Below are 27,999 nucleotides of genomic sequence, written 5' to 3' on the forward strand. Positions count from 1 at the left end.
TGATCATCTTATAAGTTGCTGAAAAAGCCTTTGACAAAATACAACACCCCTTCATGGTAAAGATCTTGGAGAGATCAGGAATATAAGGAACATACCTAAACATAAAAAAGGCTATTTACAGCAACCCAACAACCAACATCAAATTGAATGGAGAGCAACTGAAAGCAATTCCACTAAAATCAGGAACAATTCAAGGCTCTTCACTCTCCTCATATCTATTCAATATAGTACTCAAAGTTCTAGGTAGAGTAATAAGACAGCAAAAGGAGATCAAAGGGATACAGATTGGAAAGGAATAAGTCAAACTTTCCCTATTTGCAGATGATATGATAGTATACATAAGTGTCCCCAAAATTCTACCAGGGCACTCCTACACCCGATAAACACCTTGAGCAATGTGGTAGGATACAAGATTAACTAAAAAAAATTAGTAACCCTCCTATATACAAATGATAAATGGGCTGAGAAAGAAATTAGAGAAACATCGCCCTTTACAATAGCCACAAATAATATCAAATACCTTGGAGTAACTCTAACTAAGCAAGTGAAAGGCCTCTATGATAAGAACTTTAAGTCTTTGAAGATAGAACTGGAAGAAGATATCAGAAAATGGAAAGTTCTCCCATGCTCATGGAAAGGTAGAATCAACATAACAAAAATGACAATCTTACAAAAAGCAACCTACAGATTCAGGGCAATCCCCATCAAAATACCAACACAATTCTTCACAGACCTTGAAATAACACTACTCAAGTTCATATGAAAAACAAAAAACCCAGGATATCCAAAATAAACAATGAACAATAAAGCCACCTCTGGAGGCATCATCATCCCTGACCTTAAGCTCTACTATAGAGCTATAGTAATAAAAACAGCTTGGTATTGGCATAAAAATCGACATGTGGACCAAAGGAATCTAATTGAATACCCTGATATTAATCCGCATACCTATGAACACCTGATTTTCAACAAAGAAGCCAAAACTGTACAATAGAAAAAGAAAGCATCTTCAACAAATGATGCTGACATAACTGGATGTCAACGTGTAGAAGATTGCAAATAGATCTGCATATATCAGCATGCAAAAAACTTAAGTCCAAGTGGATCAAAGACCTCAATATAAATTCAGTTACACTGAACCCGACAGAAGAGAAAGTGGGATGTAGCCTTGAAGGCATTGGCACAGGAGACCACTTCCTAAATATAACACCAGTAGCACAGACACTGAGAACAACAATGGGAACTTCTGAAACTGAGAAGCTTCTATAAGGCAAAAGACATGGTCAATAAGACAAAATGACAGCCTATGGAATGGGAAAAGATCTTCACCAATCCCACATCTGATAGAGAGCTGATCTCCAAAATATATAAACAACTCTAGAAACTAGACATCAAAATAACAAACAATCCAATTAAAAAATGGGCTGCAGAACTGAACAGAATTCTCAACAGAAGAATGTCAAATGGCTGAAAGACATTTAAGGAATTGCTCAACATCCTTAGTCATCAGGGAACTGTAATCAAAAGACTCTGAGATACCATCTTACACCTGTCAGAATGGCTAAGAACAAAAACACTGATGACAGCTTATGTTGGAGAGGATGTGGAGCAAGGGGAACACTCCTCCATTGTTGGTGGGAGTGCAAACTTGTACAGCCACTTTGGAAATTAGTATGGTGGTTTCTCAGGCAATTGGGACTCAATCTACCTCAAGACCCAAATGATACCACTCTTGGGTATATACCCAAGGAATGCTCCATCATACCACAAGGACACTTGGTCAAGTATGTTCATAGCAGTAATATTTGAAGTAGCCAGAACCTAGATGCTCCTCAACCAAAGAACGGATAAAGAAAATGTGGTACATTTACACAATGGAGTGCGACTCAGCAATAAAATACTGTGTCATCATGAAATTTGCAGGCAAATGGATGGAACAAGAAAATATCATCCTGAGTGAGGTAACCCTGACTCAGAAAGACAAATATGGCATGTACTCACTTATAAGTGGATACTAGAAGTAAAGCAAAGGATAACCAGCCTATAACCCACACCTCCAGAGAAGCTAGGTAACAACGAGGACCGTAAGTGGGACACATAGAACTCCCTAGGATTGGGAAATAGATGAGATCTCCTGAGTAAACTGTGGGTGAGGGGAGCAATGGAGTGTAGGAGGTGGTGGATGTGAGCATGAGGGAATGGGATTGTCTAGCTGGGACATGGGCAGAGTGTGAGAGCAATGAAGGAGATTTCTTGATAGAGGGATCCATAACTGTTATAGGAGAAACCTTCTGCTATTGAAATCCCCAGGAATCCACAGGGATGACACCAGCTTAGACTACTAGCAGTGGTGGAGGGGGTGCCTGACCTGGCCTAGCCAGGTGATTAGATTGGTAGATACTCTGTCATCATAGAGCCTTCATCCAGTAACTGATGGAAACAGATGCAGAGAGCCATGGCCAACCACCAGGCCAAGGTCAGAATTCCAGTCTGAGAAAGAGATGAGGGATTCTGTGAACAAGGTGCATCAAGACCATGATGGGGGAGACTTACAAATACAAGTGAACCAAACTATTGGGAACTTGTGAACTTTGGACTGACAGCTGTGGAGTCTGCATGGGACTGGACTGGGCTCACTGCATTGGCCAGACAGTTGTGTAGCTTGGTCTGTTTAAGGGGCCCCTGACAGTGGGAATAGGATCTATCCCTGGTGCATGAACTGGCTGTTTGGAGCCAATTGCCTATGATAGGACACCTTGCACAGCTTTGATGCAGGAGGAGAGGCTTGGACCTGCCTCAGTTGAATGTTGAATGTACTAGACTCCCAATGGGAGGCCATACCTTTTCAGATGAGTATCTGTAGGGTGTGCTGGTAGGGACAGCTGAGAGGGAGTGGGAGGAGAGATGAGGGAGGATCTGTCGTTGGTATGTGGAATGAATAAAAAATTTCTCAATAAAAAATGAAAAAATAAAATAAAGTTGCATAATGTAAATGGATGAACTGTACAGTATGTGAATTATGTCTCAATCAAGCTTGTATTAATAAAGAATTATCTATCAGTTACTGAGTGTGAACTTCCATTATATCCTGTTTTTTAAAAAAATAACAAACTATTGAAAGTGAAAGTTCAATAAGCATAGGCTGAAATATCAGTGAACTGGAGTTTTGCTGTTTTTTATTTATCTGTTTTTAATTTTATACATCTATTGATTGATAGAGTTTTGTGTGCATGTTCCCATCTATGTTTTTGGAATGCAGTGCTAAAGCACTATGTGGAGGTCAGAGGATAAGTTTGAGAAGTCAGTTCTTTTCTCTCATCACCTACGACCTGTACATTTAATGAGGGTCGTCAGGCTGCCTTTACTTGCTAAGGCGCTGAGCTAACGATTTGGCTCCATTTTAGGCTTCAGTGTGGGAATTATGATTATGTTAGAAAATTATACTCATCTGTTGGAGTAACAGAGTTTAGAATTTGTCTTCTTACCTGAGTATATCTTTTTTGTATGTATAAATTGTGTGTGTGTGTGTTTTGTGTGTGTGTGTGTGTGTGTGTGTGTGTGTGTGTGTGTGTGTGTGCGCGCACGCGCCATGGCTTGTGTGTGGAGTCAGAGGATAACTTTGTAGAGTTGGTCCTCTCCTACATCTTTGTCGGTTCTTAGTATCACACACTGGTCATCAGGTTTGTGTATCAAGTGATTTTTACCTGAAAACCATCCTGGCAGCTTTGGGATCTGTTTTCAAATGATAGAAGAAAGACTCAGTCATTTGGGAGGATTTCTCATGACTCTACAAAAACATGGATTTTTATTGTTTTCTACTGATTGGTTGTATGTCCAAATTCCATGATAAACCACTGAAAAAATTTCTTAAGGAACAACAAAGATCACCCAGAACATAAAGTGTGGAAGAAATATTCCATTTTAGCTACTTGGGTATTTGCTTCTTGTACCTACCTGGTCTCTCTACAGAACAGTGCCCTGAGCACAGCTGGTCCTGCACTCACAAGTCCCCCAGGAGGAGTCAGACCTGTTGTCGCCCTTCCTGTAGTCTGCAGATGATGCCCAGAGCTGTGACCTTGGATGCAGAGAGACCATGAAGCCTCAGGAGAAGGGGATAAAACTTTTCATGGCTCTGGGATTTAGTGGCCACCCACCTTCACCACATCATGATCAATATTCTCCCCACAGCCTGAAAGCCCAGGCTCCCAGTGGGTTTTAGCCTGAGGTCCTTGATCAAGGGCAGTCTCCCAGATAAAAGCCCCCTTCACTGCTAGCCACTGCCCCATGTGGGGCTGTCCTGTCACTGACTGTCTGGCCCCCAGCAGGCATGTGGCTGTGTACTCTCCTTCCTGTTCTCTTTGGCTCTCACTCTGGGTCTGCCTTTTCTGCACCAAGAGCCTGGCTGTTGCCGAGTCAGAGGCCTCGCTTTGATCGTCCTGGAGATGTAATAGTGGGGGGCAGCTTCTCCATCTTTGACCTCTCTATTGGTAACCTGTCTGAATTCACTGCCCCACCATCTGGACTTGTGGCTTCAGGGTAAGTGCTGGATGTGGGACAGGATTCTCTGAAATCCAGAAGCAGCTTTATAAGCTTGTGTGAAGTCTTTGATAAGGGTTGATTCTCATAATCTGAGATAGATGGCCACCACTTTTCTCTTTGTATACATGCAGTAGTTCTGTTTTTCTCCTTTTACATCACGTCTGTCTGTCTATCTTTCTTGTTTGTACCAGACTGAAATGTAGGCTGTTCCTGTACTGTCTTTAATGTATGTGCTCCAAAAGCCAGGGGTGATTCTTGATTCTTTTGTATATACTCGGTTCTTAAAGTGGTATCTAGGTAGGTGTGTTTGTTGAATGGGTTTTGTGTGTAAATAATAGATTTTCATTATTTATCAGCCTCCCTGATTCCTCTGTACTATATTCCTTTTGCTTGTTATTTTTTTCTATGACTCATAAGCCTCCAATTCACTAGGTTCTTGAAGATAACCTTGAAGTTTTGATCCTCCTGCCTCCACCTTCTGAATGCTCAGATGATTGGACCATATTACCAACTCAGTTCATGATGTGCTGGAGATCAAACTTATGAACTGAGCCATATCCACAGTCCCACTTTTGGATATTTTTGTCCCAGCTTTCTCAAGATACTGTTGCATGCTATAGTTCTCAAACAAGTATTTGGAATATTATTTGGTTTTTAAATGTTTGTGTTTAGCTTTATTGGTTTTTCATTGCAGCAATGACTGAGCATAGGGCATATGGCTGCACTCCTAGCCCTCAGGAAGCTGAGACAGGAACATTATTAGTTACGGCAAGATTGGGGTATATAATGAGACCTGAGTCAAGAAGAGTTGTTAAGAGAGTTTTCTAAAGTAACTACCATCATTTTGTAATCAGCTACAAATGCAAGAGGCTTTCACTACTGATTTTTCACATTAATAATCATTTATATTGCTTTTTTTGAGACAGTAAACTACTCTGTGCTCTGACTAGTCGGGACTCCCTGTGCAGTTCAGACTAGCCCTCACACTCAGGATTACAAGCATGGGCCAACACAGTGGCCACATGGCTTGTCCTTGAGTGATTTTTTTCTTTTTCGAGAGAAGGTCTTACTGTGTAGATGATGCTAGCCTAGAACTCGATATCTTCTTTCCTCCACAAGCTGATTGCTGGAATCACAAATGTGTGCCATCATACCTGGATCCCATGTTGTTGTTGTTTTTCTTTTTTAATAAAATGAGTAGTAATTGTATGCATGTATTGGGTACAAAGATGTATTTTAATGAACATTTACAATATAGAATATTTCATTAACTCATCAACAAACCCATCACACTGCATACTTATGTTTTCATGATGTGAACATTTAAAATCTAATGTGGGAATTGGAGACAGGAGAATCTGTAAGTGAAGGTCTTAGGGTCTGGGGAAATTCCTGTGTTGGTGACCTGTCCCCATGTGCAAGCCTGAAGACCTGAGTTTGGATTCCCAGCACCCACATGAAAGCCTAGCATGTTGAGCATCTGTAATCCTGGTTAGGAACAGTGAGGCAGGCAGATTCCAAAGGTTATTGGCTGGCCAGCCTATCTGATTGGATGAGGTTCAGGTTCAGTGATATAACTTGTCTCACAAAATAAGGTGAAGAGGGGCCCTTGAGGTGCCTTATGGGGTAAAGTGCTTGGCATGCAAGCTTTATGGATGACCTGATCCCTCTCTGAAACCCACATAAAGGTGGAAGGAGAGAATTGACTCAAAAGTTGTTTCCTGACCTCTGTGTGTTGTAGCATGTTTTGGTCTGCAGACACATCATATACACACATGCACACAGAATAATGTTTTTTAAAGGTGGAGAAGCAGTTGTGAAAGATACTCTGACATCCCATCGCCTTTACCCTCAATGAGGATACACCCATGCACACACATACTAACTCTGACACACACACACACACACACACACACACACACACACACACACACACACACCATGCTTGAAGACAATGCTAGAAGTCTTCTGTCTTGTACATGCATGCACACACATATACAGAAGATGATTGGGGTCATTTTTGGCTAAATAGTGAGTGTGAGTTCAGACTGGGTGGTGTGGAGACTCTGCATCAAAACAAAAAAAAATCTACTCTCAACATTAGCATTTAGAAAAAAATACACCAAATCAACAGGATGTGGCAGCATTTTCCTTTAATCCCAGCACTCAAGAGTCAGAGGCAGGTGGATCTCTGATTTCCAGGCCAGCCAGGGCTATGCAGAATCTTTATCTGAACAGCCCCATATTTGTGTATGCACACATATAGCTCACTTTTCTCCTTTCAACACCTCCTATGTGCCTCTCCTGCTCTAATTCATGGTCTTTTATTCTTTACTTATTTTGTTGCATAAATATGCAAACAAATATATAAATACATTAATGTGACCTGTTGAGTTTGTTTAGTGTTCCTTGCATGTATATGTTTCAAAATTTTATTACATTTTTCTTTATTCCTTTGATATTTTTATAATGTGCATTTTGTTTAATTCTCATCCCCAGCCTTTCTTACCTTCCTTTCACACCTGCCTTTCCTTCCTCCTCTACACAGGTTCCTTACCCACATTCATGGCTTTTTGTTTCATTAGCCATTGATTTTTTTCTTTTTTTCTTTTTCTTCTTTTTTGTTTTTTTCTAGACAAGATTTCTCTTTGTAGCCCTGGCTATTCAAGAACTCATTTTGTAGACCCAGCTGTCTTGAACCCACAAAGTTTCGCCTGCCTCTTTTTCTCTAGTTCTGGGATTAAAGGCATGTGCCACAACCACTGGGCTGTGACCCAGTGATTTTAACCAGGGCTATCTGTGTGGTTGCAGATTTGGAACTGTCCTTGGAGTTTGTAGGTTCACCTATTGGGTACATGACTGAAGACAATGAGTCTCTTCTCCCCCAAATACATTAGTTGACAATAGTTCAGCAGGGAAGAGTAGGGCCACACAAGGAATTTTCCAGTGCATGATTGTCTGCTGACAGGCTCACAGGTCTGCAATGTCTGAGTCATGTTCTAAAGACAGCATTTCACATCTCTTCTCCATGTCTTCTGGCTCTTGGGTTCAATACTTCTGAAATAGATATTAGTTTCTATTGATTGTAACCAGCCATACAATGCAATAGGTTTTTACTTTGTTTTCATGACAGAGAGTTTCTGTATGTAGGTTTGGTGCCTGAGTCTGTCTATGTAATCCATGCTGGCCTCTAACTCAGGAAGATCCACCTGCCTCTGTCTCCTGAGTGCTGGGATTAAAAAGTGTTCTACCACACCAGATTATTTAATACATCTTCACTTATCCCCCCTGTCTTCTGAAACTACCCCTCTGATTATTGTCTCCACAGTCCCTCTGGCTTCTCTTTATGTATTCTGAAATGTGCTCCTCTGCACATCTGTGTACAAGTATTTGTGGAGGTGTAGGTTTTTCATGTATCCCTTGAGTCACTGTGTTTATTCTTGTTCCATTTACCTCATCATGAGTGATGAATGTGGGCTTCTCTTTCCCTCAGAGTTTCCAACTGGGGCTATCGGGTGGCCCAGAGTTTCGTCTTTGCCATCGAGGAGATTAATAGGAGTGCTTACTTGTTGCCCAATGTGACACTGGGCTTCTCTGTTCGAAACTCTGGGGACTCAGTGCATGGAGCCCTCCATGAGACAATGAGCTTTCTCACGAGGCAGGATGAGCCCATCCCCAACTACACATGCCTGAATGGCTCTCCTCAGGCTGCCTTGGTTGGGGACACGAGGTCATCCCTGTCTGTCTCCATGGCTAGACTTCTGGGCCTCTACAAGTTTCCTCAGGTGAGTTGCTGAAAGTCTCCTTTCTTCATGAATGTTGTGCAATCCCTTAATAATGTAGTGGCCCACGGCTTTAATTCCAGCACTCAGGAGGCAGAGGCAGGAGGATCTCTGTGAGTTCGAGCCCAGCTTTGTCTACCTAGCAAATTTCCAGCCAGCTAGAGCCTTGTAAGGTGAGACCTTATCTCAAAAAAGAAAAAAAAAGAAGTCAATGAAGAGATGCTGGCGATGTAGCCCTGTGGACAGTGTTTGCCTGGCATGGAGGAAGCCCTGGGTTCTATCCTCAGCACCACATGAACCAGTGCGGTGCTTCACTTCTGACATCTCAGTACTGGGAAGGAGGCATAGTGAAAATGATGATCATGGTCAAGTAGTGAGCAGCTCTACTGTGGTTCTCCTGTACATATGTTGGAGAGAATTATTGTCCCTCTCATTGATGAGGACACTTAGACAATCTTTTTAAAAAATGTCTTTAAAGATTTACTTATTTAATTTTATATGTATTTGCCTTTATGTATGCATACGTATTACATGTGTGCCTGGTGCCCATAGAAATCAGAAGAGGGCATTGGATTTCCTAGAATTGGAATGAGAGATGGTTTTTAGATGCCATGAGGATTCTGAGAATTGAACCCAGATCCTCTGAAAGAGTAGTATGTAGCTACTGTTAGCTAGTGTACCATCTCTACAGAGTTTCTCATTCTCATTATTATTACTAATATTATGTGTGTGTGTGTATGTGTGTGTGTGTGTGTGTGTGTGTGTGTGTGTGTTTGTTTGTACCCAACACCAGTGCCATTGTGCTCATCTTTTGTCAGAAGACAACTTTTGAGAGTCAGTTTCTTTCTTCTAGTATGTTGGTTCTGGGGATTAAACTCAGGTTTCCAGGCTTGGTGTCAAACACCTTTACCTGCAGAGACATCTTCCCAGTCCACAGAGAAAACAAACCAACCAACAAAGCCAAAAGCACAACTTAAGAGTAAGCTCTCCTGGCTGTAGGTACTAGAGCTGGGAGTTGAGTCTAGGCAATTGGGCTCATGCCACTTGCTCCCATCTACCCCCTGGATGTTCCCGGTAACCTGGATGTTCCCGGTAACCCAGCCATCAGTGTCATTCCCACAAGGTTGGCCATATATGACAATCATCTCTTCAGTTCATAGGTTTAAGAGGTGACTTGAGGATAATTTCTCCATTTAAGGTGAACAATTCAATGCTTTTATCTTAGTGTGATTATCACAATTGATTTAAGAATGTTTTCATCTTCCTGCAAAGAGCTATCCCCTTCAAACCAATTAGTACCACATCCCATCATTCCTACCCAGACACAACCTCTTCTCCTTTCTGTCTCTGTGGATTTGACCTTTTTGGTCTTTTCACATGACTGAATCACACTCTCAGCAGCTATCTGGCCTGGCCTCTTTCACTGAGCATATGTTCAAAGTTCATCCATGTTGTAGCAAGAGCCAGCATTTCTTTCCCTATTAATAATTATAATCATTTGTATACAAAGGCCATGTTTTGCTTATCCATGTATCAGTTCATATACCTTTGATTATGAAATACGCTCATGTGTTTGAAGACTTAGCCCTCACCCCCAGCTGTGGGCCTGTATTAGAAGGTTATGTAACCTTGAGTAGCCTGGACAGTGCACATGGATGGGCCTTAGGGTTTAATACTATGGTCCCACTTCCTGTGTGTTTTTTGCTTCCTGTTCCATGAAGAATGAGGATTCCCAGGTCCACATCTACCTCTATGGCGCCATCTGCTGCCGTGTGTACACGGCCACATGGATTGTACTTTTTTTTTTTTTTTTTTTTTTTTTTTTTTTTTTTTTTTTTACAAATGTCACAATTAATTGATTGTAGTTTTTCAAACCATGAGCCTAAAACTACCCTTCCTCATTAAAATTGCTTTTTGTCAGATATTTCTCTCACACCAATGAGCAATCACTACTAGAGCTGGTTCCTCTTTGGGGCCCTCATGCGTGTTGTTTCTATGAATATTTGAGCATAGGATTTTTTCTGTCCATATAATTTTGGTTATCATAGGAATGTAGATAAAATTGCTGGGTCAAATGGCAATTCTGTTGAACTATTTAATCAACCACTAAAATGTTAATTATCTTTTCCTTGCTGAGACAGACATACCTGAGAGAAACAGCTTAACAGAGGAAAGATTTATTCTGGCTTAGTTTCTGAAGTTTCACACTTTTGTGATCTGATGCCATTGTTTCTAGGCCTGTGGTAATCCAGAGCTTCATGGCAGAAGTGTGTAGTGGGACGGACACCCCAGTGGTCAGGAAGCAGAGACATAGGGTGTGGGAGACACACTACATCCACCTGGACACAGCCCCAGAGATCTGGATCCACCCACCTACTTTCCATGGGTTCTATAAAATGCCACCACTATGACTCCATTAAAGGACTAACCATTGATCAGGTCAGAGCCCTCAGGATTCAGTCACTTCCTAGAAGCCCATCTACCGGAAACCAAGTCCCCACATGTGAACCTTCTGGTAACATCTCAGATTCAAACCATAATAGTCACTTCAAGAACTGGGATGTGGCTCTGTTGCTAGAGCAATTGCCTAGCACACACAAGGCCCTGGTTCTAAACTGTAGTGTTTTTGTAATATAGCAGTCAGGAGGTGGAACAGGAGGATCCAGTGTGCCATGTTATCCTTAGCTATATAGTGAGATTGAGGCTAGCCTTGGCTAGTTGAGACCCCTTCTCAATGTATATATATGTATATACACACATATATGTATATATACAAATGTATATATATTCACACTTCACATTAACATACACATTGTGTGAAGATTCTGATTTAAATTATTTGCTTTTTGCTATGAAGTCTCTAAATTTGAGTAAATTCCAGTCTCTTTGAATGTCTCACATTTGTTAATTTTTTTTGAGATGGACTTTCCCCTGTCCCTTGAAACTGAATGGTGTAATCCACAGAATTTTATCCAAGGACTTATCTATCACCACTTTTGGGTAGATTCTCACTAAAGTGCTTCTGAACTTGAGGTTTCTGTAAAGTTTGTAATTTTGTTTCTTGAGACACAGATTCTTACCCTGAAGACCTAGCTGGCTTAGAACTCACTTTGTAGAACAGGCTGGCCTTGAAATTGCAGATAACATTCTCATGCCCCAGCCTCCCAAATGTTACATTACAGGTGTGTTTCACCATGCCCCGCTGTAAGGCAGGATTATTTCTTTGAAATTATAGCATAATACATGTATGTGTATGTCCATGAGTGTATGCCTCTCTCTCTCTGTCTCTTTCTTTCTGTCTCTCCTTCTCTCTACATCTATGTGCATGCATGACTGTGTGTGTGCATGGGTGCGTGCCTGTTTGTGTGTGTGCAAGTGTATGAAGCTCTGCATAGGTGTGGAGGCCATTAGAGGTCATCTGGTGGCCTACCTCATCACTCTCCACCTATCACTTTGAGGCAGAATCTCTCCCTTAACCTAGGGCCCATGTTTCCTTGGCTAGGCTTGAAGCAAGTGAGTTCCCTCTAGCCTCCTATGTGCACCCTTCTTGGAGCTGAGGTTACAGCCATGAGAGGGACATCAAACTTGTTATGTGGGTACTGGGATCCGAGCTCCTATCCTTATGATTTTTGAAAACAGTGCTTTTAACCACTGAGGCATCTCTCCATCCCATCTCATTTAGGGATATTTTAATGATTAGAAACTTCATTTCTTACTCTGGGTATGATGACATGCACAACAGAAAACTCACTAGTGTTATTGGTGGTGGTGGTGGTGGTGGTGGTGGTGGTGGTGTGTGTGTGATGTGTGAAGACAGCAACTCTCCATGTAACTCTGGCTGCTCTGGAGCTCTCGTTCCCTTTTTCCTCTAATTCCTAAGTGCTATGCACTATCATGACTAGAACAGAAACTTGATATATTGAACATACCTCAAAAACATCTGGTTTTCGAACTTGTTGAGCTGCCCGATAAGAATTAGTTAAATTTGAATTTCAGGAACTGGAGAGATAGTTCAGAGGTTAAGAGTACTCACTGGCTGTTCTTCTAGTGGATCCAAATTCAATTCCCAGCACCCACATGGGGACTCACAGTCACCTGTAGTTCCATTTCCAGCAATTGGACTCCTTCTGTTCTCCAAGGGCACCAGACACTCATGTGGTGCATAATCATACATATAATCAAAACATTCATGCTTGGAAAATAATAAAAACTTTAATATCAAGGAAACAATGAATTATTTATAGTCAAATTTTATCCCAATATTTCCATTAAACTATAATTTGTCATTAGTTAATAATGTGTAATTGGATAAGCTTATAAAAATGATCATTGTCTGTAATCAAACTGAACTGGATATCTTCTATTTTATTGGAGAGCCTGGCAGGACCACCTGTATGAGATTGAGTCAGCCTTATCCCTCCATATGAACCAACAAGATGCTAGGGCTTCTGTGTTAAGACAATAAAACTTTTACAGATCTTGTAGAGGCAGGAGAAGGGTTTGCACTCATACTCTGAGGCTGAGCAGCCACATTCTGAGCCCCTCAAAAAAACACAGACACAGGTTCCCCACTTGTCACATCTCCAAGAACTCTCTCTTTTGAGAACATGGTACCATCTCTTCCTTGACAACATGTCAAACCAGACTCCTATTTGTCTGAAAACTGGAAAATCTCACAATGGTGGTGTGATAAGAGCTGATTGTTATTCTTGCAGGTTGGTTCCTACCAGGAATTGATTGTTTCATATCAGTGACAGTGAGATGGCTGATGGGGTAAAGCTGCTAGCCAAGCCATGTGACTTGAGATTGGACCTCTAGGACCCACGTGATAGAAGTAGAGTTCCCACAATGTGTCTTTGGACCTTTACTGATGTATTATCCCAACCCCCAACCCCCCCCCCCATGAAATATCAAAAGAACAACTTAACAGCTGTGTGCAGAGCAGAGAGTCAGGACAATCCAAGCTGAGGTGCAAGAATGAAATATTAGGGGGCAGGTGAGGGACAGATGCTGAGAGCAGAGGAGGTAAAGCTATGATTTTGGGCTTCATTGCAGAAGCCACAGGGCTGTGTCAGGGATGATCAGCCAGTGAGGGTCACACAGCTGCTTATAGAACCGGCACAATTCTCAAATCAGGATGCTCAAGTCCTTCCCTGGAAATTATTTAAGTTTTAAAATTCAGTACACTCTTATGTGTGTGTATATGTCTGTGTGAGTCTATGCTACAGATGCAGGAGGAAGCCAGAAGAGGGTATCAGATTTCCTGGAGCTGGAGTTAGAGGCAAATGTGAGCACCCTGAGGTGTGTGTTGGGAATTGAACATGGGTCCTCTGAAAGAACAACCAGGGCTCTTAACTACTGAGTCATGTCTCCATCCTCTCCTTCCCACATTTAAACCAGATCATCAGCCCACGCCTAAGCCCAGATCTAATATACTCTTCTATTTTGGCTCTTCCTTGACAGATCAGTTACTCATCCTCACTACCCATTCTCAGTGACAAGATCCAGTTCCCATCTTTCCTGCGGACACTGACTAGTGACCTCATATCCTCCCTTGCAGTGACCCTGCTGATAATTCACTTTCAGTGGTCCTGGGTGATCATTCTGGCCCATGATGATGACTTTGGGCAGCAGGCCAGCTCTCTGGCCATTCACGAGCTGAGCACAGCTGGTGTGTGCATTGAGTTCACTTTCCATGTTCCTTCCCATGAGTCCATGGGGAAGATTGAAGAGATCGTCCAGAAGATGCAAAAATCCACAGCCAGGGTTGTTCTGGTTTTCCTAAGCAATTCTAATTTCATGCTCATCCTGTATGGCTTACTGGATGTCCCTGTCTCAGGCCAGGTCTGGGTCAGCAAGGGCACTCTGCACATGGCACTGGCACTAAACATTCCAGGCATTACCCAGGTATTGCACAGCACCTTTGGCCTTCTGTATCACAGCAGCAGGGCAATTGGCTTCCCTGAGTTCCTTGCTCATCTGCGGCCCAGCCAGACCCCAGAAGACATGTTTATAAAGAAGTTCTGGGAGTTCACCTTTGATTGTACATGGCCCCACCAGAGCAGCACAGTGACAGATGCTATCCAGTTGTGCTCAGGGAATGAGAGTCTGAAAAACAAGCAGTACCCTTTTGCAGAAGTGAGTAAAATTGATGCTGCTTACACAGCTGTCTACAGCATTGCTCATGCCCTGCAAGACATGATAACCCATGGGCACCAGCATGGGAAAGTTACAGACTCTCAGCACTTCCAGCCCTGGCAGGTGAGAGAGGCATGTGTTGAGTGAGTGATTCAGGGATGGTTGGGGAAGAGGACATTGGTTCCAACTAGGCTATAGAGGTGAAGCTGACTGCATGCCTCAGCAAGGATGCCTCATAATTTTAGCTGAGATACATCTTAGAAGGAACAATGTACAAGGATTCCATGCTAGGTGTGTGATCTCAGATGAGTCCTGGCCCTGTGGCTTGTATAACTTAGCACATACAGGATGCCTAGTAAAATTAATATTTCACATAACAGTAATTAGATTGTTTAGTGTCACAAATTTAAGCTTTGGTAAACAGTGGATGACTTTTAGTATAGCCATGCTTCAAAGCAGAATTTTAAATATATATCAAATGCCATTTATTTGTTTTTCATTTTTTGGTATATGGTACATGTATGTGGGCACATGTGTGTGGGCATGGAGACACATGTGGTGGGGAGCACACTCATATGTACAACATGTGGGAAGGTCTGAGGATGATGAGGAATCACCTTTCAATCCTCTTCTATCTTACTTTGTGATGGGGTCTTTCACTGAAACCCAGAACATGTTGATATGGCTAGTCTTGTTAGACAGGTTGTACTGGGCATCTCCTGTCTCAACCTTATGCGAATGTAAGTAGAGATTGGCTCCCACATCCGCCTGACATTTATGTGGGTTCAGATTTGGAGTCTGATCCTTAAGTGTTTATATCTTGTAATTTAATCACAGAGCCATCTCCTATTCCCTTACTTATTTTTCTATTTTAGAAATATTGATAATTTCATATGTTTAGCTATCTATTTTGGTCATTTCACCCTGAGTCTTTATATGTCTGTCAATCTGTCTTATGTTTGTCTGACTGTCTATTCATCCATCATTCCATCCTTCCTTCCATCCTTCCATCCATCCATCCATCCATCCATCCATCCATCCATCCATCCATCCATCTGTTTATCTCCTTTTAGCCACTCAGGGTAGCCAAGGTCATGATTGGTAAGAGGACCTCTGGGAGACATGTTGCTCACTGATGAGGTAAACAGTGAGAATCATAGCCAAGGAGGGGGTATGTTTTCATTACCGAAACTCAGATGACTCGAGTTTCTTCTGTGTGCCTGGTGAAGATACATATGGTTGTAAACCAGAAGGAGAGTGATAGTTGTTGGCATTTTGGCTGTGAGTGACAGATTAAAATTTACAGGAGCCAGGCTTGGAGGCCCATGACAGGCATGGGCTTTTAACCCTGGCCTCCTAGCACACAGGATATTGAGGCCAACATGGACTACAAAACGAGATTCTGCCACAAAATTAAAATACGTGAGTGTTGAAATGTCTGTGTGTACTCTGTGATGAAGATATTAGGTAGGTTGAGTGAGGAGCAGGTGAAGGGAAGTGAAAGGCTAGAAAAGCTGTCTTTGTATGGAAATATCTGAGTTCCAGACAAGAGGGTGAGAAGTCTCACCATGGGCAGAAGTGCGAGCATTGCAGATGGCAGGGTTAGCATGTGTCAGGACCCTAGAATGGAGCAAATAGAAGAGCAACATGAGCGGGACTGATGAATAATGGGAGACTGGTTGGAGTGAATGGGTGGTCTAGGTGGGCTGGGGAAGTCTGTGGAAGACCTGCTTGGATTTGGAGTCTACTGAGTGTGATGGGAAGACTGAGGACAGTAGTGCATAGCCAAATGAGACCCTGGAGCAGGAACCACATTGTCATTCTTTTGGGTTTATTTTTAGGGTTGCTGAGGTGGATCAGTGGATAGTGGCACTAGTCCACAAGCGTAAATTCGATTCCTGAGTCCCACAAGATAGCAGGAGAGAACATTCCTGAGAGTTGTTCTCTGGATTACTCAATATGAGTTAGCTGTATACACACGTATGTGCATGCGCACATGACATACATACACAAACACACTGTACTAGGTTTAAAAATTATCTTGATTAAAATATTATGTATTATTACTTCATTAAAGCTAAAACATATTTGTGAGTCCCTGAAAATAGCAAATGTCCTTGATCTTCTTCATGCACAATGGTACCAGACAGTGGTTGAAGTGACTCGGTATCATTGCAGAGGTGACAAGTTTGGACAAGACTCCAGACCTGCCCCTGCTGGTGCATAATATCTCCCTTCTGTTTTCAGCTGCTCCAAGCCCTCAGGAAGGTGCACTTCAAGACTCCTGATGGAAGTGAAATAATATTTGATGCTAATGGAGATTTGGTGACAAAATTTGACATACTCCAAGGACAGAAGACCCCTGAGGGTGTATTTCACTTGGTCCATATAGGCATGATAGACCCTCAAGTCTCTTTGGGGAGCAAAATGAAGTTCCATTTGATGGAGGATCTTCACGTGAGTTGCCTGAATGCAGAGATGACTCTTGTCCAAGTCTGTTAAAATCAGAGGGAAAATCCAAGTCCAGGATTCCTCATCTCCATTTGTGCATGAAGTAGATGTAGCCCTAGATTGGGCCAGTCAGGGATAGCTGGCTATGTTGTTTACCTCCTAAGAGATCTTTCTCTGGATGTACTTGATTCACAATCAAAAATGAAAATACAAACCTGGAATCGGGAGATGGCTCAGTGGTTAAAGTATTTTGTATGCAAGTACAAGAACCAGACTTTGGATCTCCAGAACACTTGTAGGTGATGAGTGGGCAGTGTGGCCACCTGCAATTTCAGTCTTGGAAGGTGGAGACAAGGAGATGTACAAAGCTAACTAGCTAGTAAGACGAGCCATATCAGTGAAGTCTGGGTTTTACTTTGAGCCTCTGCCTTAATGAGCATAGTGGAAAAGCAGTTGAGGATGATTCCCAACTTTAACCTTGGGCCTGCACATGTACTTGTCCATACATGAACATGATCCCACATAGATGTACAATTGCATGTACACATGTTTATGCCATAAACACACATAAAAATAGGATTGGGTAGAAAATAAAAGACCTACAAATAGAATGAGAATCTGCAGCTGGTGCTCCCTTGGAAGTATTTCCAGTGTCTCTGTTCAGGACCTGCTCTGAGAAGAGGAAGATAGTGACACATTAATTTAAACACCTTCCCATGGTCCATCTGGAAAGTGGACTCAACAGACACTCAGTGTACTTGTTGTGTTAATATTTTTTCATCCACTCTGACAAATACCTGAGACACAATTTGAAGTGAGGAAACATTTTAATTGTCTCCTGGTTTGAGAGATTCACTTTCAGATGTATCCACTTCTTTGTGTGTGTGTGTGGTTGAGGCAGTATGTCATGCATGGCAGCAGGCATGTGTGGTGGAAGAGGTTGCTCAGTTCATGGGGCACAGGTAGGGAACGTAGGGAGCCAGATAGATTCGATAGGTAAATAAGTTACATCTTACCAGTGCATAGCCCCAGTGTCCCACTAATTCTAACTAGGTCCCATGTTCTATTTCCAATGCATAGAATAGTCAAATTATTAATCCACTGCAGATTAATCCATTGATTATGTCAGAGGCATTGTCTTGCTTAGGGTTTCTATTGCTGTGAGGAGACATCATGACCACGGTATCTCTAATTAAGTAAAAGCATTTAATGAGGTGGCTTACATTTTCCCAGGTTTATTTGGTCCATTATCATCCTTATGGGACATCGTGGCATGCAGGCAGAATTGGTGATAGAGAAGGAGCCAAGAGTCCTGTATCTTGACCTTAGGCAACAGGAAGTGAACTGGGTCACTGGGTGTGGCTTGAGCATAGATGAGACCTTAAAGTCCATCTCTAGTGTCACACTTCCTCCAAAAAGGCCACACCTACTCCAACAAAGCCACATCTCCTAATAGTGTCACTTCCTATGAGCTTATAGAGGCATATTATGTTCAGACCACCAAATTTTACTCCCTAACCCTTAATGCTTGTAAAATTATCATAATGCAAGTGTTTTGAGTCCAATTTCCAAAGTTCTCACTGTCTATCATAGTTGAAACAATTTTTAAATGTCCAAAGTTCAAAGTCTCTTTTGGATTCATGCAGTCTCTTAACTATAATCCCCTATAAAATCAAAGTAGCCGGGCGGTGGTGGCGCACGCCTTTAATCCCAGCACTCGGGAGGCAGAGCCAGGCGGATCTCTGTGAGTTCGAGGCCAGCCTGGACTACCAAGTGAGTCCCAGGAAAGGCGCAAAGCTACACAGAGAAACCCTGTCTCCAAAAAACCAAAAAAAAAAAAAAAAAAAAAAAAAAAAAAAACCAAAGTAAAAAAACAGATCATACTCTTCCAACATATAATGGCACAGGATGTACATTATTGCTCCAAATGTATAAAGGGAGGAAATAGTGGACCAAAGCAGGACAGATGACCAGGTGGGAAAACTCTAAACTCTGCATATTTATGTCAGTTGTTAATACGATCCTCAGAGCTCCAACTCTTTCATCTATGTTAACTGCATCACATTTCTCATTCTTTTGCTGGTTCCACTCCCTGTTAGTAGCTCTCCCCAGCAGGTGTCCCACGGCTCTGGCATTTCCAACATCTTGGGGTCTTCAAGGCAGTTCAGGCCTTACCTTCAAAGCTTCATGCAATGGCCTCTCTAGGCCTCCATTTAGAGATTCCCAGGACACATGCCTTGCCTCAGCAGCTTTCCAGACTCTCAGAGGCAATTTCCATAACCCTTTTCTTCTAGCCTAAGAGCCAGAACCATGTAGCCAGACTGCCAAGTTCTGTTGCTTTTGGGACTGGAACATGGCCCTCTCATTCAATTACATCTTTATCAGCTTTTTGTTTTTGATGGTTTCCTTCACTGCCTAACCTAGACTGTCCTGAAACTGGATCTGTAGACTAGGCTGGCCTCAAAGTCGGAGATCCACCTGCATCTGCCTTCTGAGCTCTGGGACTAAAGGTTTGCACCACCATATCTGACTTTAAGCTTCTCTCTAATTCCTTTTTACAAGTTGGAAATTTAGCTGAGAAGGATCTTGCCCTGTGGTCACCAATCCCTTTATTCCATTTCTTAATCTGTTTATCAGCTTGAACACAGGACTTAGCTCCATTCCAGGTTCTGGTGTTCCTTTTCTCCTCAAACTTTACATTCATGTTTTTCCTTGCTTAGCTTGTTCCTTTTCATTATAAATCTTTCTTAGAGTTAACACTAACAACCACACGACACACTCTATATTAGGTTATTTTGAAATTTCTTCTGCCAATGGAATTAATCCAAAACTTTTCACTTTAGCCTCAGGCAGACTCTTTGGACAAGAGCAAAAAGCAACCACATTCTTCACCTAAATATCACAAGAACAATCTCTAGGCCACACATTAGTATTCTTCTCTTCTGAAACTTTTTGAGCCAGACCCACAATTCATCTAATCATACTCAGCACCTCAGTCTTCTATGCTCCTACTAGATGGCCCATTAAGCAGCACTTAAATCTTTCTACTGCTTTTCTGATTTTCTAATCCATTGTTCTATGGTCCATATTTATTCAAACAATAACATGATCAGGCCTATCACTTCAATACCCCAGTCCCAGGAATCAACTTCCATCTTATTAGGCATTCTATTGCTGTGAAGAGACACCATGACCATGACATCTTTTATAAAGGAAAAACATTTAATTGGGGTGGCTTACATTTTCAGAGGTTTAATCCATTACTATCTTGGTGCATCATTGTGGCTTGTATGCAGACATGATGCTGGAGAAGGTGCTGAAAGTTCTATATCTTGACCTACTGGCAACAGGAAGTGAACTGGGTCACTGGGCATGGTCTGAGCATCTATAATACCCCTAGACCCACCCATGTAATGACACACTTCCTCCAACAAGGCCACAACTACTCCAAAAAGTGACATCTCCTGATAGTGCCACTCCCTATGAGCTTATGGAGGCCAATTACATTCAAACCACCACAGACATCAAGATCCAATAATCATTCTTTAAATATCCACTGTCAGGTAACCAGTGGTCCACGACTTTGGGAAACATTTGAGGTCAAGCCCTGACATTTACTATCACAATTAGAAGCAGTGTTGAGATAGTTATGTCTATGTGTGGAGTCTGGTGCATAGAAATGCCTCAGCTGCCTATTACCAGTGTACATAGAGTTCTCTCCTCTACAACTTTATCTAACGTTGTTCTGCTGGCATCTCCAGTCCATGGTGGCCTTAAGGCTTTCCGCATGAGAATGAGATTCCCTTTGTTAGGTTTCTTTGAAATCTCTAGCATGAATGACACATGCTATGTGTTCCAAGGACTTCTTCGAAGAACCTTTCAATGGACTTGATCATGGGAGGGTTTTCTGCTGTCTTCTGTTGTGGCAGTGATGTCAGCATGCCACACTTCCATCTTCATAATCCTTGCCTGGAAGTAGAGCTCTGCTAAAGAAAAACTGAGTCATCCTTGGAAGGTCCAAGGTAAAGGAGAGGATGATCAATTGTGGTGTGAAAATGATTGTGTGTTTGTGTGTGTGTGTGTGTGTGTTGAGGGAGTCAGTACTTAAATTTTTTTCTTATTGAAGCTGGATGATACTTTATTATTAGAATTTAAGTGAGAAATAGCAGTGCAGTCAAACTGTAAGTCTTAACAGCTTCACAGAGGTAGATGGAGAATAGTAAGAGAGACCATCATGTCTTCTGAGTTAGACATGGAGTGCATCACGCAGCTCCAAGGCTGTGGAGAGTTTCAGAGAATGAAACTGAAAGCCACAAACATCAAGGAAATCATGTCCAGGCTGTGGGTTTTTGTAATGGCTGACAATACTTAAAATCCTTTTCAAAGATTTTTTTGCATATATGGATGTTTCCCTGCATGTATTTTTGTGTACTGTTATGTGTGCCTGGTGTCTGTTCAGTCCAGAAGAGGACATTGGATCCTCTAGAACTGGAGTTACAGTGTGAACTGTTTCATGGGTGCCTGATATTGAACCCTGCTCTTCTGAAAGAGCAACCTGCACTTTTAACCACCGAGCCTTCTCTTCTACCCCTTTATCTTCAATTGTTGATTTAGGAGTCCCAGAGAGAATGGAAAGATAACACATTAAACTGTTTAGCTAGGTTTTTGAATCCCTTAGCCAAGCAAGGCAGATGTAGCCCTTCCTCTATTACATTCAATGTTACTTCTCCAATCTGGCATCTGATGGGATAGACATGTTTTTCTGACAGGCATCTATCTCATCTAGTGTTCTGTGAAGCAACTCTTCTGTTCTGGTTCTCAGGCTGAGGTCAAGCATCTGTATTCCTGGAGAGTCCCTGGTGACACTGTGCTCACTGTTACTAGGTGCCCAGCTCTGTCTGCAGTGAAAGCTGCCTTCCAGGGTTCAGCCAAGTGCCCAGGCTGGGAGCCCCCCACTGCTGTTTTGATTGCAGTCCCTGCCCTGAGGGACAGTTTGCAGACCAAAGAGGTAAGGGCATGTGGAGCTGGAATCTGGAGAGGGGGGTCAAGAGAGCACTGTGAGCCTCCTGTATTTGTCCATTGTCTTTGTTCCTGTTGCACTGCTGTGAAGAGACCCCATGATTAAAGCAGGTTCTAAAAGAAAAGCATTTAATTGGGGGCTTACCCACAGTATCAAAGCATAAGTCAATGACCATCATGGCAGGAAGCATGGCATTAGGTTAGGGGGTATGTATGGCACTTCAGCTGTAGCTGAGATCTTACCTTCTGATCTACAGGAACAAGGCTAGCAGAGAGGTGGAGCATGTCCTGGTGTGGGAGTTTGAACTTTCAAAGGTCAGCCCCATTGACAACCCTCATCCAACAATGCTACGCCTCCCAATCTATCCCAGTCCACCTGACTGGTTTGTCACTCCATATGTTGACCAGTCTGTCCCCAAACTGATAGAAATCTATGTGCCTCTGCCCCTCTAGTGCAAAGATTAAAACCATTGCAGCCACACCCAGCCCCAATTCCCTCTTCTCATCAGGATAGTAGCCTTGTTGCAATTAGGGGTGAATTCTACCCTGGGGACACTATTTAATCTTTATTACATCACCTCCAGTTTGCTTTTCACAAAGTATGTCCCATTTTTAGTTGCTTAGAGACAGGACTTGAAGAAATGAATTTTCCCGGCACAGCTCAGTGTTAAACCTTTTTAATTTGACTAGTTACTGATACTATTGGAAAGAAGTGAACCATTAAAAATTCATACAAGAGTTGCTGGAGAATATCTTTGAAAGCAGATTTTAGAAAGAGAATCTTTTTCTGTAAGCCTTTATTGTTATCTTTGAAAGCAGATTCCAGAAAGAGAATCTTTTTTTGTAAGCCTTCATTATCTTTGAAAGTAGATTCCAGAAAGAGGTTCTTTTTTTGTAAGCCTTTATTGTTATCTTTTAAAGTAGATTCCAGAAAGAGAATCTTTTTCTGTAAGCCTTTATTGTTGTCTTTGAAAGTAGATTCTAGAAGGAGATTCTTTTTTTGTAAGCCTCATTGTTATCTTTTAAAGCCTGTATCAGTCCCAATAATGACTCACCTTTGTTTTTATTATTAAAGCAGTGTTTGAACACTGTGTGAATTATTATGAAGAATGTCAAAATGGTACAGGCCAAATATGCTTGAGGAAGGTCGTATATTTCCAGGAGAATGTTATTCATCATACAGGCAAAAAGGTTTTGAAATTCTTGTGAGGTAATGTTGTTGGCCATATTACAAGAATTACTCAAAATTTGTTAGTCAATTTTAAAATACAAAATTATCAAGTACTTTTACTTGAAATAAGACACTGCTTTACCTTTCCGTGGTTCTGGGGGTGTAGTAGGACTTTTTAGCCAGGAGGTGGTGTTGGTACAGCTCCAAAGCAGGGCCTGCTGGAGACCTTGGCTGACTGCAGCTGCAGGCAGGAATCCAGATGGTGGGGAGTGGGAGCCAGGGCTAAGCTAGGGAACTGAGACTGGACTAGCTGCTCCTTTTTTTGGGAATGGAACCCTGTAGGCGTTCCCTGGTTATATGGAACTGTGCAGGCGGGTTTAGGTACCTGCCAGCTGGGGAGAGGGTGGGAGCCATCCATGCCTTTGGAATTTGCCCCACGTGAGCGCCACACAAGAGACAGGTTGTAGTGGCACATTCCTCTAATCTCAGCACTCAGGAGGCAGAGACAGGAGGAACTTTGGGGATTTTGGTCTGCCAGTATAGTCAACTCAGTGATGGCCAGCTTCAGTGAGAGATCCTGTCTTAAAACCTAAGGTAAAAATGGGCCTGAAGAGGTGCCTCAATGGTTAGGAACACCCCCATGGTGGTTCACAACCACCTGTACCTCCAGATTCAGGAGAACTGATGGCAAATTCTGAGTTCTGCAGGCACAAGGCAGGCACATGATTTCCATACATAGGTATAGACAAAACAGTCTACAAGTAAAATAAAATAAGGAATTACAAAACAATGAGCTGCAGAGTCTGTTGAAATGGTTCATTAGTTAAAGTATTCACTATCAACCCTGACAGCGTAAGTTCAGTACCTGGGACCCACATGGAAGAAGGTGAGCTCCAAATTCCTGACAGTTGTACTGACCTCCACTTGCACACCTTGGCATGTCTGATCCCATGCAAACATACACACAAACAATAAAAAAATAAGTTTGATTAGAAAAATAAGGAAGGGGAAGTGGTTGAGCAATAATATCTGATGGTAATGTCTGATCTTGACAAGTATGTGCATCCACTTACATATATGTGTGCACACTCAAACCGACACATACACAAACTCACACAAATTAGTATAGTGGTACAGGCCTATAATCACAGCACTTGAGGGGATGTGGAATGAGGCTTAGGAGATGAAGATCATCCTCTGCTACTCAACAAGTTCAAGGCCAACCTGAGTTACATGAGACACTGTTTGAAGATAGAAACAAAACTCCTCACATAAAAGAGATACAGACTGTGCAGGTTTTTCCTTTGTGTCTCTGCCTCTATTATCAGCCATTCCAGCCCTGGTCACTAGGAATAAATCATAAATACATGACTTGATGGAAAGGCTGTAAGAGCAGTTAGTGCTTGGGACACCTTCCTTCAGAGCTGGCGTAGTTCATTTAGTGTTGCAGAAATGTTGTCTGTGTGTCTCCCATAGACATGAAGAGCTGTCTTCTGTGCCCCAAGGAGCAGTACTCGAGCCACATGAGAGACTGTTGCCTGCCCAGGACAGAGATCTTCCTGGCCTTTGAGGAACCTCTGGGATTCATGCTGGCTTTGGTGGCACTCTTCCTGGCTGGTCTGGCTGTCCTGGTTCTGGGAGTGTTCCTGAAGTACAGAGACAGCCCTGTGGTCAGGGCGAACAACAGAAGTCTCAGCTACTTACTCCTGCTCTCTCTTTGCCTCTGTGCCCTGTGTGCCTTGCTGTTCCTTGGGCGACCCAGTGTCTCGACATGCCTCCTCCGTCAGACCACCTTTGCTGTGGTGTTCACGGTGGCTGTGTCCTCTGTTCTGGCCAAGACTCTCACAGTGGTCCTGGCCTTCAGGGTCACCAGGCCAGGGGACAGGATCCGGGTATGCCTGAGCCCTGGGGCTTCCACCTCAGTGGTTCTCATTGCTTCCTTCATGCAGGTTGTGCTTTGTGGGGTCTGGCTGGCCACCTCCCCACCATTCCCAGACAGGGATATGGTCTCGGAGCCCCAGCACATTGTCATCCAGTGCCAGGAGGGTTCTGGCACCATCTTCTTCTGTGTGCTGGGCTACTTGGGATTATTGGCAGTGGGTACCTTTTCTGTGGCCTTTCTGGCCAGGGGCCTGCCAGATGTCTTCAATGAGACTAAGTTCCTGACCTTCAGCATGCTGCTCTTCTGCAGTGTCTGGATAGCCTTCCTGCCCCTGTACCACAGTGCCCGGGGCAAGTCCACTGTGGCTGTAGAGATCTTCTCCATCCTGGCCTCCACTGCTGGCCTTCTGGGTGGCATCTTCATCCCCAAGTGCTACATCATCTTGCTGAAACCAGGGAGAAACACTGCTGCCTGGCTAAGGCAAGGCCACCGGGCACAGCAGGAGAGGCAGAGTGAGATGCTCCAGAGAAGGTGTGTCCCCAGATCCACCTCACAAACCTTTATGACCTAGTCCTTGGTGAAGTCCCAAAGACCAATCATGTGATCTTGGCTTATTGTTTTTCTGTGTGTCAAAGATGTTTAAAAGACAGATGAAGATAAACGTGGTACACTCAAAACAAAACACTCTTGACTATTGGTTGCATAGTGAACACACAGATGGTATTCACCATTCTATCTCCATATGTCCTGCTAACGTTTATCTCTATTAAGAACATTTGTAAAGGGAAACTGACAAGATGTCTCAGTGTGTAAAAACACTTGTCACACAGTGTGAGAACTTGAGTTTGATCCTCAGGACCCAGATGATTGAAGGAGAGAGGTGACATCACTGATTTGTTCTGTGACCTCCTCTTGCCAACTGAAGCACACACAATCCCCCATATGAAATAATGTAAAAAGGGTGATGAAGTGATAATGACCTCAAGTGTTGCTGAGGGTGTGAGGAATTGACAGGCTGATCATGGATCTCTTTTTTGTTTTGAGATCATCACTAGTGGGGATTGAACCTTTCATTGGCACTTCCTGCACAGACTTACCATGTGATTTATTAATCTCAGTCTTAAATATATATCTATGAGAAATGAAAAGATGTCTGCCAAGACAATAAATGAATCTTCAGAGAAGCATTTTTTATGTAGTGAAAGTGCATACAATCTAAATGTTTGTGATTAATGAGTGTTTGGCATGGCTTACTCATCACTAAGGCATTATTTGACAAGAAGAATGTTACTCTGAGTTAAGCAAGCTAGATAAAGAACATAATATTTTTTAATATTTGAATCTATGAACAAGCAAACCCAGAAAGATCTGTATTAGAATAGTGTTTTCTTGATGTTTGTGGAGGTATATTGGAGGTGAGGAGTGTAGACTAAAGGTGCAGTATTTCTTTCTGGCGTGATGAAGGTCTGAAGTTTGTTTGTTTGGGCTGTAGAGGTGGTTCGGTAGTTTAGATAAGCACTCACTCCTCCTCCAGAGGACCAAGTTTGGTTTCCAGAACCCACATCAGGCAGCTCACAGCCACCTGTAATTCCAGCTCCAGGGGATCCAACACCCTGGTGTCTGTGTGCACCTGTACTCATGTGCTCATACTGAACCCCATGCTTAATTAAAAAAAATGACTTGATAATTATTGTTAGACTCCACCAATAAGCTAAAGACCACTAAATTGTCATCTTTGTTTATTTATTTATTTGGGACAGGCTCTTTCCACATCAACAAACTTGTAGCTTCAGCATCCTGAGTGTGCTCCCACACCTGGAAGGTTGCATAATGTAAATGGACAATTGTATACTATAAGAATTATATCTCAATAAAGCTGGTGTTAAAAAAGAATTATCTGTCAATTACAGAGTGTGAACTTCCATTATATTGTGAATTTTAAGAAAAGATCAAACTATTAAAAGTGGAAGCTAAGTAAGTATAGGCTGAAATATCAGTGAACTGGAGTATTGCTGGTTTTTAATTTTATTCATTTCTTGATTGATAGATTGGTGTGTGCGTTTCCTGTCTATGTTTTTGGACATGCAGTGCCAAAGCACTATGCAGAGGTCAGAGGATAAGTTTGAGAAGTCAGTTCTTGTCTCTAATCGTGTAGGACCTGTAGATTTAATGGGGTCATCAGGCTGCCTTTACTTGCTAAGGTCCTTAGTTATTGTTTTGGTTCTCTTTTAGGCTTCAATATGGGAATTATGGTTGTGTTAGAAAATTATACTTATCTGTTGGAGTAACAGAGTTTAGAATTTGTTTTCTTATCTGAATATATTGTTTTTGTATGGATAAACTCTCTCTCTCTCTCTCTCTCTCTCTCTCTCTCTCTCTCTCTGTGTGTGTGTGTGTGTGTGTGTGTGTGTGGGTGTGGGTGGGCGCGTGTGCACCATGGCTTGCATGTGGAGTCAGAGGACAATTTGTAGAGTTGGTGCTCTCCAGTGCTGTCCTTCTACCTCTATTTGGGTTCTTGGGATCACACACAGGTCATCAGGCTGGTGTATCAAGTGAGTGTTTTCCGGAAAACCACCTTGCCATCCTTGGGATCAATTTTCAAATAACAGAAAAAAAGGTTCATTTTCTTGGGAGGATTTCTCATGACTCTACAAAGACTTGGATATTTATTGTTTTTTTCTAGTTGGTGGTTTGTCTGTTCAAATTATCCATGATAAACTTTTCTGAAAATTCCTTACGGAACAGCAAAGCTCACCTTGAACATGGATTGGTGGATCAACATAGTACAGAAACAAGGAGGGTTGACGCAGAGGCTATAGAGTGTGAAAGATGTGTTAAAAATATTTAATTACGGCTACTGGAATATTTGTTTCTTGTACCTACCTGGTCTCTCTACAGAACAGCGTGCTGAGCACAGCTGGTCCTGCACTTGCAAGTCCCCCAGGAGACAGTCAGACCTGTTGTTGCCCTTCCTGTAGTCTGCAGATGATGCCCAGAGCTGTGACCTTGGATGCAGA

General features: G+C 42.5%; 1 protein-coding gene across 2 annotated transcripts; it reads left to right on the forward strand.

Annotated features, from left to right (window-relative positions):
• Positions 1–3,761: 3,761 nt before the first annotated feature.
• Positions 3,762–26,534, forward strand: LOC114703942 (vomeronasal type-2 receptor 26-like). Of its 2 annotated transcripts, none has more exons than XM_037202098.1 (6): positions 3,762–4,536; positions 8,033–8,324; positions 13,785–14,582; positions 16,707–16,946; positions 21,795–21,918; positions 24,577–26,534. In XM_037202098.1, the coding sequence occupies exons 1-6, from the start codon at positions 4,328–4,330 to the stop codon at positions 25,551–25,553; spliced, it is 2,640 nt and encodes an 879-aa protein (XP_037057993.1). In that variant the 5' UTR covers positions 3,762–4,327; the 3' UTR covers positions 25,554–26,534. The 2 variants fall into 2 exon arrangements, with proteins under 2 accessions (XP_037057993.1, XP_037057994.1); XM_037202099.1 differs by having other exon boundaries at positions 16,707–16,916.
• Positions 26,535–27,999: the final 1,465 nt, after the last annotated feature.

This window comes from Peromyscus leucopus, chromosome 1, assembly GCF_004664715.2.
Source record: "Peromyscus leucopus breed LL Stock chromosome 1, UCI_PerLeu_2.1, whole genome shotgun sequence".
Lineage (NCBI taxonomy): Eukaryota > Metazoa > Chordata > Mammalia > Rodentia > Cricetidae > Peromyscus > Peromyscus leucopus.